We start from the raw sequence: 20587 nt of genomic DNA, 5'->3' as shown, positions 1-20587 counted from the left end.
TTACTGACATCAGCATGTTGATCATTCTACACTTCCTCCCTGTTAAATGTGTTTCTTATATCCGACTCCTAAGGATGAAGCCCGAGGTACCTTTAAGTGTTCAAGGTCAGCCTCTATTTTACGAATGTACTCCATGATCTGGCTTTGTGAATCGGCACAAGCAGAGGGACTCTGGATCTCAAAACAGGAATCCTCCATAGCTCCCCAGCGCTGCTGGACCAGGAATTCTGGGGTGAACGGTGAAACAGCCCCATCAGAATGAGCATTCTGGGGAGAAGGCTGCTGGTGGTGTCCAGAGTCCAGAGAGGGGATGCCTGCCCCGGGCTGAAGGGGGAACGAGGAAGCAACCTCGTCGTCTGTGGAGCTCTCCTGCACCGGGTCATAGCCATCAAGGATCAGATAGGTTCCTACGGACAGACAGGACAGGTTGAAGAGGTTAGTACCACCTCCAACACATCGGAAAATAGATGTGGGGTGATGTGCTGACACCTTTAAAAGCTACTGAAACGTGAAAGTTAAAGTCACTCAGTCTTGTCTGACTCATTGCAACCCCATGAACTATACAGTCCACAGATTTCTCCAGGTCAGAATATTGGAATGGGTAGCCTTTTCCTTCTCCAGGGAGTCTTCCAAATCTAGGGATCGAACCTCGGTGGCCCGACTTGCAGGCAAATTCTTTACCCGCTGAGCCACCAGGGAAGCCCAAGAATACTGGAGTGGGTAGCCTATCCCTTCTCTAGTGGATTCTGACCCAGGAATCAAACTGGGGTCTCCTGCATTGCCAGAGGATTCTTTAACATCTGAAATAGCTTAAAAGCTATTAAAGAGGGGGAAAGGCCATTAAGTCCCAAATTTCCAAGTTACGTTTTCAGGACATCAGAAATAACAGAAATAATTTTCTTACTTCAGGTTAAAGCTGAACTTAGCAAACATTCCTGGTAATTCCAGAATAACTTCATGTTTGCTAGCATTTTACAAGTTAAAAGCTGAAAACTACCGAGTCTCTATATGATCGTACGACTCCTTTCCCTGTCAAATACCTACCTGGCCTCATATCCCACCATTTTCTCCCATATCCTGTGCTCTTTAACCACAAAATGCCTGCTCTGGCCTCGCAGACTGTGTGCTCACCTCCTCTGTTGGAACACTCTACTTCTGGACACCCACACAGCGTCTTCCTTCCCTTCCCCAGGGTCTCTGCTCAAGTACTACCTCACGAGAGGCCTTCTTCCCTGACCACCCTATCCATCCTCATTACTGTCTGCGCCCCTCAGTCTGACGTATTTTTCTGTATCATCCTTACTATCTGACATCTATTTATTTGGTAACTTATTTACTGTTACTCTTTCCCCAAGTGGTGGTAAAGCTTCATGAGAAGAGTGGATTTTTCTGTGTTTTATTCACTGTTACACCTCCCAGGACCTAGGATGGGGTCCAGCATAGAGTAGAAACAGTATTTACTGAATGAAAGAACAGACACTATACACAGACACGCAGACACACACACGAGATAATGCTTGGATATCCAAGCAACATCGATTTCAGCACATAGGACAAATAACGACGATCGAAATCAAAGTTTAAATGTGAAAGGAACTTGCCTGAGATGCGCAAATTAACATCCTTCTCTTCCTTTTTAACTGCTCCATCACCTTCTGATGGATTATCATCACTATGTGCTTCACGGGCATCAAAAAAGTGCTCTCCACTCTCATCAAGACCCCCTTCTGGCTCTGAGGGAGGCATCTCTGGGGTCATAATCATGTGGTCCATTACTAAAATGTCACTTGCCTGGCTCTCTTGGAATGCCAGTACTACTGAATCCCGTGGAGCAGAAGATTCAGTTGAAGTCCGTGGACTGTAACAAGTTGAAATGTCACCAGTTCCAGTTCTAAAGGGCATCTGTGCTTCAACAGGATGACAGGCCTTAATATTTTCAGGGTTCTGGATTCCACTGTCTGCCTGCACCCCCAGAGAGGCTGTCCTGCATCTTGGAAAATGTGGCCAGTCTTCCTGAGTGCTCTTCTCAGTCAAGCTCAGCTGGTGTACCAGCAGCTGCTTCAACAAACCCACTAGAAGATTTAGGAAGTGGGGAGAACACATGCATTCACATAACCTCAGACAGACAGAATTAAATTTGAGGAATTATAATTTCTCTCTTAAAGCCAGTACCTTTTTACTAACATACAATCAAAAACATTAATTTCACACAATCATTTTTTGTTTGGTTTGAAAAATGAAATAAAACACCATCTAGAGAAAATTTAACATTAAACTAGACAAAAAAAAAACCTGAAGAATTCTCAATAGAGATTTTCCTATTATTCTCCTATTTAAAACTGTTAAATAACCAATATCATACCTGCCTCCACTTTTTCTTCCATATAACTGGAATAATACCCCAAGGTACTTCTTAAAAGGATGTAGAAAAGCTGTATTAATCTAAACAAAAGAATCTGAAAGATCTACTTTTTCCAGAAGCAGACACTATCTACATAGGCATTACTTTTTCTAATTTTATTAGAGACACAGAACACTTATTTTATCATCTATAATAACCCAAAGAATCTCCTTAAATGGTGACGAAGAAAACAAAGCTGGCCTGTAAATTTAATTCCAATGTTTGGTACCATGCATAATTTCAAAGGATAAGGAAATATTCATTAGTTTTTAAAAATGACCTCACTAGTAACACAGCTTCCTTAGGTTGTTGAAAACAGAATCAATTTAATTTTAAATGGGCCAGTGCATGCTGTGAGGCCACTCAATGAGAGGGTCAGTGAAACAATGTTAGTGAAATCATCAGAAATCATTACCACTGTTAACTCAATGAGTCTAGAATAAAGTAGGTCTTAAATGACTTGACCGATTCCCTACTTTCAACTGCCTTAATTTCTGTCTTCCCTTTAAATAAAGTCTCCACACGGGTTTGAGTCTTTAACCCTCTGTCTCTCTGCCCTGCAGTCACTCCCTGAGAGATGCTATGAATTCATATGGCTTTGTCACTCAGAGCCACCTCTCTCCCTAACCTCCTCCAAAGTTCCAGCCTTAAAATTCCAACCCCCTGCTCATCCTTCCTCTTAAATGGCTTGCCATTCATTACCATCATCTCAACATGTTTTAAAATTGAGCCCACAATCTATGGCAAAGGAAAGAAGGAGAAAAGAAAGTGAAGCAGTGGGCAGTGGCAGTCCTTTCTAATTTTTGTATCTGACAATAAAACTGAAATTATCTCTAAATATTCCCTTTCCTTTGTCTTCACATCCAAAGAAGTCAATTGTTTTAAGTATTTGTTGGCTCCTCACTTCATTTTCATTTCTCTAACACCATTCTAGTCCAAACCCATTTAGCCTCAAGCCCAGACCATGCCAATCCTCCTTCCATTCAAATCCTTTCACAGTTCTCAGCTGGAGTATTCTCTTTCATTACTAATACATACACTCCAGCTTAAAAACTTCCAATGGTTCTTTCTCTGCAGCCAGCCTTTTCCCTTCCTCCAGTACACCTGAGACATGGGATGCACTCCTATCTGTACCAGTGGTTCTCACCCAGGCCGAAAAGGTGGGGGGGTAGCTAACAGAGTGGCAAGGACCACCCAGTCATGCACCTGTGTGTGTGTGTGTGTGTGTGTGTGTATGTGTGTGTGTGAAGAATGGGCTGTGGTGAAGCATACTACAGTATCCACAAGAAAAACAGAAGAATATCTGTAGCTTGAAATAGTCCTCAACACTCTGTGGGGTGCCACCCTTCAATCTAGTCTTCAGGGTCCATGACAGCTGGGCTCCACAAAGTGTCCTCCAGCTTTCTAACCTTGTCCCACAAGTCCTTTAGCTTGTGTGGTCTCCCACACAGGCCAGCTGCCCTACTCACTGCTCTCTGAACACCCTCAGAGGTTTAGCCTTTTTGTTTTTGGTCCTACCATTTTTCCTTTCTTTTTTTTTTTTTTTTTAATAAATTTATCTATTTTAGTTGGGGGCTAATTACTTTACAATATTGTAGTGGTTTCTGCCGTACATTGACATGAATCAGCCCTGGGTTTACATATGTTCCCCATCCTGAACCCCCCTCCCACCTCCCTCCCCATCCCATCCCTCTGGGTCATCACATTGCCCCAGCCCTGAGCATTTGTCTCATGCGTCGAACCTGGAATGGTGTTCTGTTTCACATATGATAATATATATGTTTCAATGCTATTCTCTCAGAACGTCCCACCCTCACCTTCTCCCTCAGAGTCCATAAGACTGTTCTATGCATCTATGTCTCTTGACTTCTATTTATTCTCCTATTAAAAAATACCTATTTTGAGTCTTACCCATTCTTCAAGGCAGTAATCACAGCTCTCTTGTTTTCTAATGCCTCCCTTCTCTGATAACTTAAACCAGATCAATTTTGACATACCTGTAAAGCTTATCTACTTAAGAAGGTAGGGGAAAGTTTTCTGTCATCTTCCAAACTAGACTGTAAAATTCTTGAAGGGAAAATTCATAGTTTATACTTTCTTGACTCTCCCTAAATGGTTGCATAGTACATTATAGAACTCTGGTGCTTAATAAGTACATCTGTGTTAACATATGAATAGAACTTACAATTCCTTAGTGCATCCAGCGCCCACCGTTCTTCCGAGACAGGCAAGTGTGGATCTGGGACTGTGACTTGATAATTCACTCCAACCTCCTTCAGTGTCCTGTCTGCATGCTGCTCCTTTGCAAACTGTCTCTCAGCCACAAAGAGGTCATCTACCTCCGACTTCCCAGAGGTACCCAGAGAATGAGACTGAGGTTTTGATGACATTAAAGGAGACTCTAATCCCAAATCTCTGTCTGTTCAATGGAACAGAGAAAGTAGAATACATCTTAACAAAACTTTTAATGTGAAGCACCCAGAAAAATATTTGGAAAAAAATAACCACATGAGCTACAGAGACTGTCCATGAAGTAAAATGCATGTACTACGTGTGGCATTATGATGGCACATGGAAGGCACATAAGCAAAGTCTGTTACAGTGAACAGCGGATGCCAGACCTGCATAAACCAAAACAGTCAAGAGTTTCTTCACATTTTATTAACTAACATGTAGACTACTTTCTTCCAGGTTAACTTTGCAAAACAGTTTACCTGGACTCTGCAGACCAGTGACTGAAATGTCGTGATGTTCCACTTTTAATTTTGGAGGTTCTTCTTCATCGTTGTCTCCTCTACAGAAGAAAAAATAAATAAATAACCTTTTAGCTTCACAAGGTGCCTAAAGATCATTGCAACAAAATGTTAAGAATCATCCATCCTTTTTCTGATGCCACTCAGAAGCAGAGGCGCACTCACTCGCACGGCGGTGGCTGCGGCAGCGGAATGGGCTTTGTGGACTGCTCCTTCACGGACGCGGCCATCCGACATATTAGGTCCTGCCAGCTGCACATTTGAAAAGAGCACAAAATACACACAGAAGGGAAAGGAAAACGAAACACACTTTAAATATACTCAGACAGCAGAAATAAAAACAACCAACTATACCAGAAACCAAACCAAACCAACAAACAAATAACCCTATTTCTGCCAGAGGGTATCTTTATTTTGGAGACATACTATTAAGTAGAGATTATAAAAACTCTGTACCTTAAAGAAAAACTTAACAACATTATGGATACCCTACCCATTAAAGAAACTTCACTTGACACTTGCAGAATTTTTTCTTTAGAAAAGATACTTTTCCAAGTAAGAGACAAGAATACTGGAGTGGGCTGCCATGCCCTTCTCCAGGGGATCTTCCTGACTCAGGGATCAAACCTTTATCTCTTACAACTCCTGCATTGGCAAGTGAGTTCTTTACCACTAGCGCCACCTGGGAAGCCCAAGTAAGAGACAGCTATCTAAAAAAGAACAAGTTCTTAAAAGAACACCTCTCAAAGAATCCAGAGGAAGTATCTGTATCCACACAGTTTTTGGTTTTCAAAGCCCTATTACAAAAGCAAGGTTAAGATTGTGGAATATTATATTCAGAATAATAAGACACAACAGCGCGAGGTAGCTATGTCCAGTACATACACAGTCTTTTCAGAAACTGTCTGTGCCACCAGTTCATAAATTTGGGCTCCATTATCAGACATGGAGATGACGAATAAAGCTTTGTTATCTGAAAAAAACAAGACAAATTTACTCTAATGATATGACCCACAGAGGCTGTGAAAGATGTTTCTAGTGTGCTGGTACTATTGTGCATCTTAATCTAAGTAAAGGTTACACGTGATCACTCTGTAGACACTCATTCACTTGGTAAAAACTCATCAAATACAACTTAAAAATTTTGCAAATTATTTTATCTTATACTATATATACATACTTTAATAAAACAAAGATTATAAAAGCTAACACTAACTCCACAGTAATTTATTAAAAACAAAAAAGTGTTATTATCTAAATTATTGAACTAAACATTCTTTTTGCATTTATTCCACATTGCTTTTTTGCTAAATGGCTAGCTGGTAATATGCAGTAGGTGTTGATGAAAAGAGGTCATAAATGTATCTTACCACCATGGAATTAACAATTTTAAAAAGGGATCTCCATATCAAAAAAGCAAAGCCCTGCCAACGGCTAAATTAAGTATTTCTTTTGGTAAATGTCATAGTGCACTTGAGAATATGAGCATTATTTTCAAATATCTTCTGATATTGATTTCTAACAATACCGCAGTGATAAGAGAACAGACTCTGTATGATTCAATACCTTTAGACAATAAAATTTTATACCCAGTTATATGTCCCCAGATATGTTCCTGTATCTCCTGGTTTATAGTCTATGGGAACCTGAATATAATTTCTAACCTGTTGTTGTGTGCAAATTATATAAATCTTAATTACGTTGAATTGGGTCATAGTGCTTTTCCAGTCTACTATATCCTTCTACTTTTCTGTCTGTTCATTCTATTAATTTTTGAGAGCTTGATATTGAAACTCCAACTAAAACTCTTAACTTATCTACTTAAAAAAAATCATAATATATAATGGAACCATATGTAACTTTGTTCTGTATTTTCCAAGTCTCTGGTAAAGGTGTTATCATACTTTCATAATTTAAAATAAATATATATTTTATCTTCTCAAAAAAATAAATAAAAATAATCTAAAACAGTACGTCTACCTGCTATATTAGATGCTGTTCAATTCAAATAAATTTTTGCCCAAATAAACTCTTGTTGAAGTTTTTAAAGAAACTAACAAAACAATGAAAGCCTTTTCAATAGCATTAGCTCCAATTCACTATCTTCACTGATTTGAACATGAAATAAAGATCAGAGTAATATGCAGAAAAATTTTAAATGTGAAAAATTATTCAGAGAATCTAAGCATCCTAAATAATTTGGGGATATTAAACTCATAATTCACATTCTAGGCAGTAAATGCATTTCACTTGATCTGTGTAAGAATATAAAAGGAGCAGAACTCCATGCCAGCTGTGCAACTTAGACAACACTCAGTGTCTTATGCAATGTCATAATGAACCTGGAGATAAGTGTCATTCAGCGGACATACTCGCCTGTTGCCACTTGTCGAACCAACACCGTATTCAACTTGATGACAGGGCTAAATGTGTGTTTGCTGTCAGCTGTAGATGCCAGAATCTTACTGTGACACCTTAACACCAGTCTATCATCCTGCTTTTGTAACAATACAAGAATATCTTCCAGCAGCAATGTATATAGATCTAAAAATAAAAATGTAGGAAAAGGTGATTAGTACAGAAACTGAGACAAGTTTTATAAACTTTATAACAATTTGACATAGAAAACTGATTTCTGGTAAATCTAGTAAATTTTAAAAACTGACTTGCTATTGTGTTTTTTAATTTCATTTTTAATAATTCATTTTTAAAGTATCACAACAAATAAAAAACAATGGCTCTTCACCACGGATAATTTGAGATAGAGAAGTTTAAAAGCAGCTTAGCCTGATCAGCATACAAAGATAGAGACAGGACTGAATAATGACAAAATTTTCTGCTTCATTCCCAAATAAGTATTTAACACACTTCACATGTAAAAAAATAACATAAGCAGATGTTCTATAAATGTATAAATAACATGAAGTACCACTGCTAACTGCTGTGACTAAAAAATGTGAGTGGATGTCTTTTCTCTTTGGCATAAGCAAACTTTCCTATTCTTTTTCTTTCTCTGCTCTCCCCCAAATTGGCAGATAGTACACCTACCAATAGTTTTATCTCTATTCACCTTCCAAACCAATGGCCCTTCGTGAATCATCTTCCTTTTTGTTAAATCCAAATTCTGCCAAAATAAGGAGAATTATACATAAATTATTTCCAAGCACATAGATGATATTCCATAGTGTCTCCTTTCAAGAAATTCTTAATATAAAAGACATCATTTACATTCACTATTATTGATATCTGTCAGCTACTGAAAATAGAATAAAAATCCAGTTAAAGTAAGCTGCATAAAATGTTCTAAAAAGGAAAATGCATCTTGTAGAAAAACGCTCAAGAGTAAAGTCTTCCCAATCTCACTCTAAACAGATGACAATAGCTAATAAAAATGAAGCAAACATTCAGTCCCTAGAGTCTCAACCCCCTTCCTTATTTTTTTCTATGCATAACTAACTAGATCATGGCTTATGCATATGAAGCCTCTGAGTTCTAGGCTCTCATTCCAAAAAAAGCTCTAAGGACAGCATTCACAGAAGTCTAGGAAGTACTCAGGCTTGCTCTAAATATTAATAACTTGAGAGAATCATCTTTTAGTATAAGCAGCTCTAGAAAAATCTTAAGTCTCTGGAAGTTAGGAAGCTCAGCATATCAGCATGTGTTTTGATAAGCTGTTATGTATGACATAAAAGTCTATTTTAATAGTTACCAAATAAATCTGCCAAAAGAACCAGTGAAACAGTACAAGAAAGACTTAAAATCCTCAGAAGTTAATTAATACAAAAACTCCATGTACTAGAAATAGCAATTCATAAATATTTTACTATCATTCCAGTAATGGTTTCAACTTTAATGCTTTGGAAGAGCTTCATAGAAAAATACTTATATTCCTTAACTCAAAAATCTGGAAAGTTCCCACAGTAAACAGCCCTCCTCTTACTCAAACTATAGAGTACAATAAAATTAAACAATAAGGAATGTTCCTTAGTCTCTTGCAAATTCTTGTCACAAAAAGTTAGCTTCACACAAAATACTCCTCTGATGAAAGACTAAAGCAGTCTTTACACACAGACCAAGACATTTAAAAGGAAGAAAAGAATCCTTAGTATAAACAACCTATGATATAAGAACTCCTTCAGGTGATGTATGTTCCCACTGAGATGTTAATCATCTGCCAGGTCTTCAGTAAATTTTATTTTTTAAGTAATGATTAGACCATCTCTTACCCTGAGCTCTTCAACATTTGGGTATTCTGACAACTTCAGATTAGAGGTATCAAGGCGACGCTGATAATCTTCCAAGCGCTGAAAATCAGACAGGACAGAGCTAAGGTTACTCCTTTGGCAATCAATGACCTCCCTGTTTCTTAATCAAATGCGGACACTCCCCCTGCATTTACTGAGCACTCTGCAACATCGGCCACAACTGACAACTCACTCTTTCTTAAAACACTCCCTTCTTTTGGCTTTGGTGATACTACCCTCTCCTGGTTTTCCTTCCACCTATTTAGCTCTTCCAATCTTTTTTTCAAACTCTCTGGCCTCTAATTATCTTGTATTTACTTTCTAAATATGCAAATCATGTACATGGTACAAAATTCAGAAGGTAATATAAGGCACACAAAAAACAGTAAGTTTCCCTCTATGCTTGTCCATGCTTTCCCCACCCCCAGTTTTCTCTAAAGAAGTAATCACTAATACCCATTTCTTGGGTAGCCTATGAAGAAAATTCTAAGCAAAAAAGAACACATATGGATATAAGTTAGCTTGCCTCTGTGCATGCTGTGTGTAGATGTACCCTTTTTAAAAGAAATATATGGTAATATAATATTTTCATATGTGTATCACTTATTCAAAAATAACAATATAGTCATATACACATTTCTGTGTGTGCATCACATCAATGTATCTTGGTGATGGTTCCATTAGCAAATACAGAGTGGGCTCATTTTTTCAGTGGCTGTGTGGTATTCAACTTTGTGAAAAAACTATAGTTAAATTACAGCTTACTAATGGACGTGTATATTAGGATACACTTCCAGAGGAAGAACGGTTGGATTAAAGGATACATGCATTTTTCCCAAGATTATAAAATATTTCTAAATAGAAAGGTTGCATGTATATAGTAAATTCCCATATACTCATCTACATTCCACAATTAACATCTGCTATATCTGTTTTATCATGTATCTGTCCATCTATTCATCCCTCTATCTATCCATCAATCCATTTGATATTTTGGATGTGTTTCAAAATAAGTTACATATATAAGCACACTTTAAACATTTTATCATTAACAGAGCTAACAAGAGTTCAGTATCATTAACGGGAGTTCAGTATCTGTTTACAGTTGTTTTTTTCAAAGTAAAATTTACATACAGTGAAATGTACACATTTTAAGTGTACCTTTCCACGAGCTTTTACCAATGCATATATTTACACAGTCAAACTCCTATCAAGATATGAAATATGGCCATCACTTCAGAAGGCTCTCTCATACTTCCTCCTAGCTAATATCTGTTCCCACATCCACAGTGACAAACCACTTTTCTGATTTTTTTCCACCATAAATTAGTTTAGCTAGGTCTTATAAGGGAGAAGGCAATGGCACCCCACTCCAGTACTCTTGCCTGGAAAATCCCATGGACGGAGGAGCCTGGTAGGCTACAGTCCATGGGGTCGCTAAGAGTCGGACGACTGAGCGACTTCACTTTCACTTTTCCCTTTCATGCACTGGAGAAGGAAACGGCAACCCACTCCAGTATTCTTGCCTGGAGAATCCCAGGGACGGCGGAGCCTGGTGGGCTGCCGTCTATGGGGTCGCACAGAGTCGGACACGACTGAAGCGACTTAGCAGCAGCAGCAGCAGCAGGTCTTATAAGTTCACAGACAGTAAAGCGTCTGCCTGCAATGGCATCTGCCTGCAATGCGGGAGACCCGGGTTCGATCCCTGGGTTGGGAAGATACCCTGGAGAAGGAAATGACAACCCACTCTAGTACTCTTGCCTGGAAAATTCCATGGATGGAGGAGCCTGGTAGGCTACAGTCCATGGGGTCGCAAAGAGTCGGACACAACTGAGCGACTTCACTTTCACTTATAAGTTCACTAAACAGAATATATATATGTGTACTCTTGTGTCCAGTTTCTTTCACTCAGAATAATGTTTGTGAGATTCACCCATTAACACTGGTATTAACTTTAGTTTATGACTATACTACATTTGGTTTATGCTACAAACATTTCTGTGGAAGTCTATGGGCATATATCGTCATTTCTCTTGGGTAGATCACTAAGAAGAGAATGCTGGATCAAAGGATGAACATGTGAATATATGTTTTTTAAATTTAGATATAAATTTCTAATTTTCCCTCTGGGGTTATAACATTTCACATTACAAACAACAAACTTGGAAGTTCCTATTTTTCCAAAGTTTTACCAACATACTGAATGAATGAGCAAACAAGCAGCTAGAGACGCTCAAGAGAGCCAAATACAACTCTGACATCCTACCACAAACTGATCTGGACCCACCTACTACATGAATAGGTAACCAGTGTTCCACCCTTCAATTATGTAATAACAACTACAAGCGTTACTGAACAGGCTCTGGGTGACACGAATTCAACATTCTTATTCTCACTGTCATCCTGTGTCTTCTTGCTTTTCCCTTCTTACCTGCTTGTTCTCTGCCTCCTTAACAGCCTGGTTCACATAATTTAAGATCTGACGACAGTGATCTGCAGCTTTCTTCACCTTCTCCCTTTCTGTTGGCCACTCTAAATATGTTGAAAAAATCCAAAATGTAAAACGGAGGAAATCAGGAAAGAATATAAGCGTATATGTGTATATATATAAAGGAGATACCACTTTATTTCAATAGTATGAAAGCATACTAAGACCCTGAATATTTTTATACCAGGATAAAAAACCTACAGCAGAATCTCAATTTAGGTAGTCTTTGGACAGGTAAGAATTCTTATCACAGTCTTTAAGCATAAATACTAATTTTTAAAAAAGAAATCAAATGTGAGGAGTGATGCTTTATATCAAGTGTCAAGCCCACCTGAAGAAGTAGGTTTCATTCACATTGTAAGCTTATATAAACAAGACTCCTTTCTCCCTGGAATTTCAAAGTGCATAGCCTACAAGATGATGTACAGTTGACTAGTTAAGCAATATTTTTGAGTGATAAAACAATTGCAAATAGCTCCAACGTAAGTTTCTTTAAATTTGGGATTAAAGAAAGAAAATAACTTACAATACTTGTTATCATTAAAAGAAGATGAAATTCACCAAAACGTATTGAGATTGTGTTGAGGTTATGTTTTGGTAAAGAATACCAAATCAGAATATTCGAAATTATAATCCTCTAAACAACAGTTCAATTATACTGAATAAATATATTAAAGTATGAAAATTAATATGCATGAGTATTTTCCAATTCCCAGGCATAAGAAACAGGCATTTAATTGCACAGAAGTATTGAGAACTAAGTAAGTTTAAGAACCTAAAGCTCAATTGAGAAACTCAGATTCACTTCATATTTTAAAACAAGTGAGTTGGAGTGATAATACACTGATTGGACTTAATTAAAGTACATATCAATAGATATAAAACATCTCTTCAACCTGGTATAGGGCTTTCAACTTTGGTATAGGGCTTAATCAAAGGAAATATGATGATACATGCTAGAGGAAGTATTGGTAAATTTTTTCGGTGTATTTTACAGGCCAAATGGTCTTTGTCACAACTATTTAACCCTGATGTTATAGAGTAAAAGTAGTCAGAGATAATATTTCAACAAGTGAGCATAACTATGCTCCAATGAAACTTTACTTACAAAAATATGTGTGAGCTAGATTTAACCATGATCCATAGTTTGCTTAAACCCTGTGCTTGAGCTACTAATGGAGTACATTAAATCAAATAGCCTGAAGACGACTGGAATCTTGCTAGAATATTCTGCCATATGACTTGGAAATTCAAAGCGCCAGACACCCGGATGCTGTGAGACATTATTTAGCAGAATGTGTTTTTGTTGTTGTTATTCTTAAGCTCTTTAATTTCAGTGAGAATGCTGTACCTGTGTATTTGGCAATATTGTCCAAGAGAAGAGGGTACTTAGTAAGCCTCTGCATTTGAGTGGGAATGATATCCTTTAGCTGCAGACGACGACACAGTGGATTACTCTCAGCATCCTAAAATTAAAGGCAAATAAGTGAATTTGTAATTCTTATTAGGACTATAATTACCTAACATGCACCATATATTCATCATACTAATGTCTTCACCATCACAGTTCTGGTTATTAAATCAAGATTTAAAACCTGCCAAGACATACCACTGGCACACTCCACTTCTGTTTTCTCCTTTAATCATATAACGTAGGCTTTATCACTCAGTAAATGGCTCTGTGCTATCTGTTTAAGCAAGGATTGAGAACATCCATAGTCATCTCTAAGAACTGCTTTCTTGTGAAAGAAGTTTTATCTTCACATACTAAGAAAATCTAGTTACGTTTTCCAACGACTGGCTTTCCTACCAAAAGCTAATCAGTTAATCTGCTATCTGCCACTCCAAGTAGGCACAGTAGATCATAAATATAGATATATCAGCTCAGCTGTAACCGAGGTCTGTAAACTTCTCAATAATATGCCAGACATGGCTTTGCATGTCATCAGTCTCTGTCACAACTATTCCATTCTGCTGTTTTAACACAAAAGCAGCCAGAGACAATACCTAAAGGAATGAACTTGGCTCTGTGCAGTAAAGTTCTAAGAAGGCCTCCAAGATTCCAATTTACTGGTGTACAACCTGTATAACCCACCCCCTGCCCTTGAGTGTGGACAAAACCTATCAATATGGTGGGTTATCGCTCCTGTGATTACGTGACTATCAGTTAACTCTGAGTCAATCAAAAAGGAGATTGTCCTAGGTGAGACTGACTTAATCAGAGGAGTCTTTAAAAGCAAGCTCTGTCAGAGAACCAAGTTCCTACTGGCCTGGAAGAGAAGGACACATCTTATAAACTTCCTACAGGGGCTATGTGGCAAAAAGATTTGGGCACTTGCTAGTAGCCCAGAGCAGCTGCTAGCCAACAACAGCAAGAAGACAGGGTTCTCAATTATACATTTACAAGGAAATGAATTCTGCTGACAACTAGTGAGCTTGAAAGAGTCCTCGATGAGAACTGCAGCTGCAAGTGATACCTTGATTTCAGCCTGATGAAAGCATGAAGAAAGGACATAGATAAACTGTATCTGTACTCTTAAACTACAAAACTGTGACATGATACATCTGCATCAAGTTGTAACATTTGTGGTGATTTCTTTACAGCAATACAAAATAAACTGTGTTCCAATAAAACTTTATTTACAAAAACAGGGAAGAGGCTGGATATGGCCAGTGGGCTCTAGTTTACTGATGGTTATCTATACCAATATATACCCCAGTAATTGACTCTTCTCTGGGCTGGCTATAAGGCCCTTCTCATGTTTTGACAGTATTATTTCAATAGTGTGCATGGCCATTTCCTGCCAATATCTCCAAGGCAATATGAACTTCTATGTCAAATATTTTAATCTCATCATATATTCTTTATAATTCACCATTACAATATCATCTTTATATCCTCCAGTAATTTAAGAGATAATGTATGGCTTTAAAAATGTAAACATAGATATAACCCTTATGCAAAATTTTAGTCTTAGAATTCCCCTAGTTCATCCCATAACTGACCCCCCAAAAAACTGTATTTTTTTTTGTTGTTACATGACTCACTCAACTCACTTGCACAAAAGTCTGGAATCGAGAATCCTTTTTCTGGCGAGACTTGATCATTTCCAGGGCAAAGGGTTGGTTACTGCAAAAAGTAGCAGCAGCATGTTTCAACTTTTCCTCCCCGGGTCCACTGAACTGTGCCAAGAACACAAAGAACACAATAGAGAATGGGATACTGAGCTTATATAAGGCTAGGCAAAATGAGAGACAGCCACAATCCTTCCAATATCCCAGTAAGTATCCCCAAGTGATAAGGAGCAGAAATCTACATATTTTATGTGGATTATCAAGGATTCTCCACTAAAAAACTTCTGACTCCGACATAGCTAGACCTTTTTTGATCATAGTCTAGTATTTTCTTGTTCATAGCTTACCACAATTTACTATCTTTCCAGTCTATCCCATTTCTAAATCTGACAGAAAGGTTGATACCTGGGGAATATGAGACACAAAATGCTTAAAGACTGAGATTAAAATTTGATTTTCTTAGAATATGACACCTTCACAAAAATTACTGTCTTACTGCTGTAGGAAGAAAATCCTTGGGATTCAAGTTTGCTTTCTTACTTATGAAATCCAGGGCAGGTCATAACTTCTCTGGGTCACAATAAAATTAAATCACCTCCGCTTCACCTACGCAGAAGGTGGAGCTCCATCCCTTAAATTTCTCTTGGGAAAGATTCATAAGCCTATGAACCTCTTTTACTAAAAATTATACTTTTTACTGGCTGTCCAGGTGGTGCTACTGGTAAAGAACCCACCTGCCAATGCAGGAGATGTTAAGAGATTCAGGAGATGTTAAGAGATGCGGGTTCGACCCCTAAGTTGGGAAGATTCCCCTGGAGAACAGAATAGCAACCCACTTCAGTGTTCTGCCCTGGAGAATCCCCATGGACAGAGGAGCCTAGTGGGCTACAGTTCATGGGGTTGCAAAGAGTCGGACAAGCACAAGCACTTAGTGAGTGACTAAGCACAGCACAGCACAGGGCATTTGTAGGTAAATTCTCAGTACTTTTCTCTTCAACTATGAAGCATACAAAGTGGTATTTTAATAGGTTGCTCCAATGTTGTATTCTTATTTTAAATATGATACTTAACATATTCAGAGATGAGACTGGTAGAATTTTTGGTATGTTAGTCAATCTAGGTACCAGGCAATTACTAACAGCAGCTGGGTTTACAAAAGAAAATAACGCCCCAGGCTCAAGCAGTTTTACAGTGGTTTTACTAGCAGCAAAAGTACATATAAGGTGGTCTCATGGGAGCAATACTGAAAAAATACTCTCCAAAACTATTTTTAAAAGATAAAACAAATCTAGACACCTATTTATGATTTCTGCTTTTAGTATTTCTGGCCAATGCTTTGCCCTAAATTAACCTCTTGTACCTAGCAGCAACTAACCAAATTGGTTAGTCCATTTTGTTTTTCCTCAACCTCTTATAGGCAAAACACATTGGTCAAGAATACAATTCTTTTTACATGATCTAAAATAAATTTTCTGTCCCACTTTTAAGAGGTATCTTTATTTCACATGTAATATTTATGTAGTCCAAAGGGCTATTACAAGAGGACCAACTGTACTTTTGCACTTTATTAATGATGAATCTCACTCGACAGGTGGTGTTAAACATTATTTATATGAGATGTAAATTAAACTGCTTCAAATCAAGATGATAAGTCCATATGACTTACAACTTTGTAATCCAAATGGAGAAGAAAATTGATGCTACGCTATGTCATACTATAAGTCTTCTATTTCAAGTTTGGTAGTGTGCTGCCAAGCCCACAGAACTCAGAGATCAGGAAACAAAATGAGTCACACGACCACAGAGCAGCCACAGAATAAGTTGAATTTTCTAGGAAGTTAAGTCTCCTTAACAACAATAATGCCAGCGTGGGTCTAAGGAGAAAATGCTTTGGAAAGTTCAGTAAATGCAAGGTGAGACTGGATTAGGATTCCCTGATCCTGTTTTACATGTCAAGTGGCTAATCATTAAGAAGAGATCTACTAACAGATTAGTAGATTCTGAGTCATGGTCTCACCATCAGAGAAGAGAGTAAGATGAAGATTGTTTTGGTCAACTTTCCAGCATTTAATCTTTTTAAAAGTTATCACTGTACCATTACCAAAATCTTTTGGCATTTCCTCAAGCAGTCTACATACTGAAGGAAGTATCTGTTGGCATATCTAAACAGTTCCTGTTCAACCAGTGTTAAAATTTTGGGAACCACGTCACATGTTTTACTATTACTCATAGACTTAACTACAGGACTTTCTTTAAGCGTTTAGATCAAACCCACTTTCCTGTAGGAAAATTTTCTGTATGTTCTAGTTTAGGTATCCCTGCTATCTATTTCCAAAATAACCTGTATTCTCCCCTTTTTGTAACACTAATCACACTTGAAATAATGACTGTTCTTTTCCCCCACTGATTATAAGCTCCACAAGGGCAGGAGCCATATCTGTTCTGACAGCCACTGTATCCCCAGCACCTAGACCAGTGAGTATATGCTGACAAAGAGACAGCCAGAAAGATAAATCCAATTTGCCAAGCAGCTACTATAGTCTCTGAACTGTCTTTCCTTACACTGTAAATAAGGTTAAGTAATTTTCACTTTTCTGCTGTTGTGATGGTAGCTCTCAATCTGTAATTGTCCAGTGTTTTACAGTACATTTTTGAGATTTTGACAACAAAAGACAGTTAAAATTCCACATCAGTTAAATTATTTTTATCAAGGTCCATTTTACTCTACATTCTTTAAAACACAAAGAACTATTATCTTTAATTTGATGAGAAAAGAGCATGCAGTTGAATGGGCACTTATTAGAAGACTAATTAAGAATACACACTTGGACCCTTTTTATCTTTACATTAAAGGATGAGTTTGCATACTTGGGAAGGTTAGCAGTTTAACCTTAAATCTGATCAAATGTCTATGAAAATTTTTAAATGAAATCGCCAATGTCCTTACCCAGATCAGCAAATCTTCCCCAATCTGATCAATAACAGAGGTCTCATTCCTCTTCCGAATAGCCTTCATTTGCTCATTCAACCCAACTAAGGGGGGGAAAAAACAATGAAAAAAAAATCAAGCATACATTCATTTCAGGCTGAGATACTACTGGTAGTATCATGAATCTAAATTTTAAAAAAAGGATTTTCATAGTATAGCTTCTTCCCTCAAAGCTCAGTCAGTAAAGAATCCACCTGCAATGTAGGAATCTGCCTGCGATGCAGGAGACCTGGGTTTGATTCCTGGGTCCAGAAGATCCCCTGGAGAAGGAAATGGCAACCCACTCCAGTATTCTTGCCTAGAAAATCCCATGGACAGAGGAATCTGGCAGGCTACAGTCCATCGGGTTGCAAGAGTCAGACACAATTTAGCGACTAAGCCACATAGCTTCTAATTGCTTTAAATATAAATCTGGACATAATTCCTATACATCTACATATTTTTAGTTCTATATGAAAACCAGTTGCCAAAGCATAAAATAATGTGGAAACTAGCACATTATATACAGTACAGGGGCATCAAATACGCATTTAACCTCAAGGTTCCATCTGTAACCAGCCATGCTTGTAAGAAAACAAACTTCAACTGTACAAGTGAGCCTACCCACTATTCCTCTCAAAACGTGTGTTCCCAGGCAATGGACATCATCATGCTCAAATGTGTCATGCACTGGTGAGACTCAGGATCACCCACACAGGAGCAAAAGGCAACCAATCGGTGGGTGGGCATTGCTAGGTGGTGATGGCATCCTTGATGAAGGAAAGACTAAAAGTAAGGGTCCTGGAAAAACAGTGACTTACAAAGAGAGGAACTGATACTACTGTCTCCAAAGCCCAAGATGACTACAACCAGGGACAGACAGCAGCACTGATTTTTAATGTATTCATTCAAGCATTCCAAGCAACAAAACCATAAAATAATTTAATTCCTGAATGTTTTGGATTATATGCTATATATCACTACTTACAAAATATATTTATACATATATTATACAGAGTATATATTTTAAAAAACATATATAATGTAAGTAATCAGGAATTTTCAAGGGTAATTTTAACTATTTATGTTTTTTGTCTTAGGCATTGACTTCAGGCCCTAAGTTCTGTGTTAATACTCTGAATAAAAAAAGCTGATGTGGTGGAAGTAAGGAATTGGGGCGAAGTTCAAAGATCCAATTATTTCTTTACCTTATGCTCACATATTAATTATAGAATTTCAGGAATGCCAATATGGACACATTTATTTATAAGATTTTACTGTTATGGTGCCTTTTTATACCAACAATCTTTTATCTATTGGAAATGTTAGGAACAAAGATCAGAGTCCATTTATCTTACTGTGAAGTTGAAGAATATCTTCTAAGTTTGAAAAAATTTTCCGTAGTTCTGAAGGTGACAAAATTCCTTCTCTGGATACTCGTTGATAAAACACTTGATCTAGAACCTTCAATGTTCGAACATGAGCTCTTTCAGTGTAGAACAATTCTAAGCAGAAAAATAGGAAATATAAAATGTTACCTTACTTATTAGAATGAGATCAAACATAGGCTTTGGCTGAAATTAAGTACCATATGAGTAATGTAATCATTATTTATAGTTTTGACAGGATATGGTATCTCTGAAGTCACTTCTTAATTCCATCAAACTCTACTATATACTGGCTCTAAGAGTTGAATACTGCTAAATGAAAAGTATCATTTAAAACTATTTTGTACTTACAATAATGTACTCCAAAATCCATTGGTTGCCAGCACCAACTAATCTCAACTACCACATTAGAAAACTGTAAGTCCAAATATCACATAGTCTTTGAACTGCACCCTCTTCAGAAGTAACAGCATTTTATGTTATCTAACTTGCCTATTAACTCTCTTTTAATTAATTAAGTAGGCTGCACTGGGTGTCTGCTGCTGCCCGTGGGCTTTCTCTAGCTGCAGCAAGCAGGGGCTATTCTCTGGTTGTGGTGCATCGGCTTCTCATTGTGGTAGCTTCTTCTGTTGCAGAGCACAGACTCTAGAGCGCAAGCTTCAGTAGTTGCAGCACATAGGCTTAGTTGCCCCACAGCACGTGGGATCTTCCGGGACCAGGGATTGAACTCGTGTCCCTTGCATTAGCAGGTAGATTCTTAACCACTGGACTACCAGGGAAGTCCTGCCTATAGGCTCTTATTTCTGAGGCCAAACTTTTTAATTTCACTATGTCTTAATGTTGCTAGACACAGGAAGTATATTTATTCAAATCACAACTTAAAGATAGTAACAGGTACAGCTTCCGTGTCATATACGCTACGATAAAATAAAGAACATTACACAAGGATAAAGGAAGATCTAGATTTTAGTTTTCTTCCCATCACTTGCCAGCTGCATGATCCTGATTAATTCAATTAGTTAGTCTGAGCCTTGGCTTTCTCATTTATAATCTATGCACAAAAAATAACTGAGCCTGAAAGTAAAGTGAGGGCACAAGTGTTGTCTCAATGATTTTTCACATTTAAGATCTATAATGATATGAATTTTAAATAACTTGAACGCTAAACTCATTTTCTTTTAAAATTATCAATAAGAATCATACAATCACTTGCATTTTTAAGTTGGAAAGTTCAGGGATCATCTATTAGTTTCCTCTCTGTTCAAAACAA

At 37.7% G+C, this 20587-nt stretch overlaps 1 protein-coding gene across 25 annotated transcripts in view; it reads right to left on the bottom strand.

Moving 5' to 3' along the window:
* The window catches only part of ARHGEF12 (Rho guanine nucleotide exchange factor 12), a 168578-nt gene that overhangs the window by 3601 nt on the left and 144390 nt on the right, over positions 1-20587 (bottom strand). For 19 of the 25 annotated variants that reach the window (XM_081541604.1, XM_081541590.1, XM_081541594.1 and 16 more), the window contains 14 exons: positions 19288-19434; positions 17909-17994; positions 14944-15069; positions 13238-13352; positions 11830-11930; positions 9381-9458; positions 8203-8278; positions 7531-7698; positions 6040-6127; positions 5320-5406; positions 5116-5195; positions 4587-4820; positions 1602-2072; positions 91-407 (listed from right to left, as the gene is read on the bottom strand). In XM_081541604.1, coding sequence (XP_081397730.1) covers positions 91-407; positions 1602-2072; positions 4587-4820; positions 5116-5195; positions 5320-5406; positions 6040-6127; positions 7531-7698; positions 8203-8278; positions 9381-9458; positions 11830-11930; positions 13238-13352; positions 14944-15069; positions 17909-17994; positions 19288-19434 — 2174 coding nt within the window. Of the gene's footprint in view, positions 1-90; positions 408-1597; positions 2073-4586; positions 4821-5115; positions 5196-5319; positions 5407-6039; positions 6128-7530; positions 7699-8202; positions 8279-9380; positions 9459-11829; positions 11931-13237; positions 13353-14943; positions 15070-17908; positions 17995-19287; positions 19435-20587 lie in introns of all 25 variants that reach the window. The other 6 variants (XR_014068822.1, XR_014068818.1, XR_014068821.1 and 3 more) reach the window with 1 other exon arrangement.

This window comes from Giraffa tippelskirchi, chromosome 11, assembly GCF_054371585.1.
Source record: "Giraffa tippelskirchi isolate mGirTip1 chromosome 11, T2T-mGirTip1v1.2.pri, whole genome shotgun sequence".
NCBI lineage: Eukaryota > Metazoa > Chordata > Mammalia > Artiodactyla > Giraffidae > Giraffa > Giraffa tippelskirchi.
This window is presented reverse-complemented; position numbering and strand designations above follow the sequence as displayed.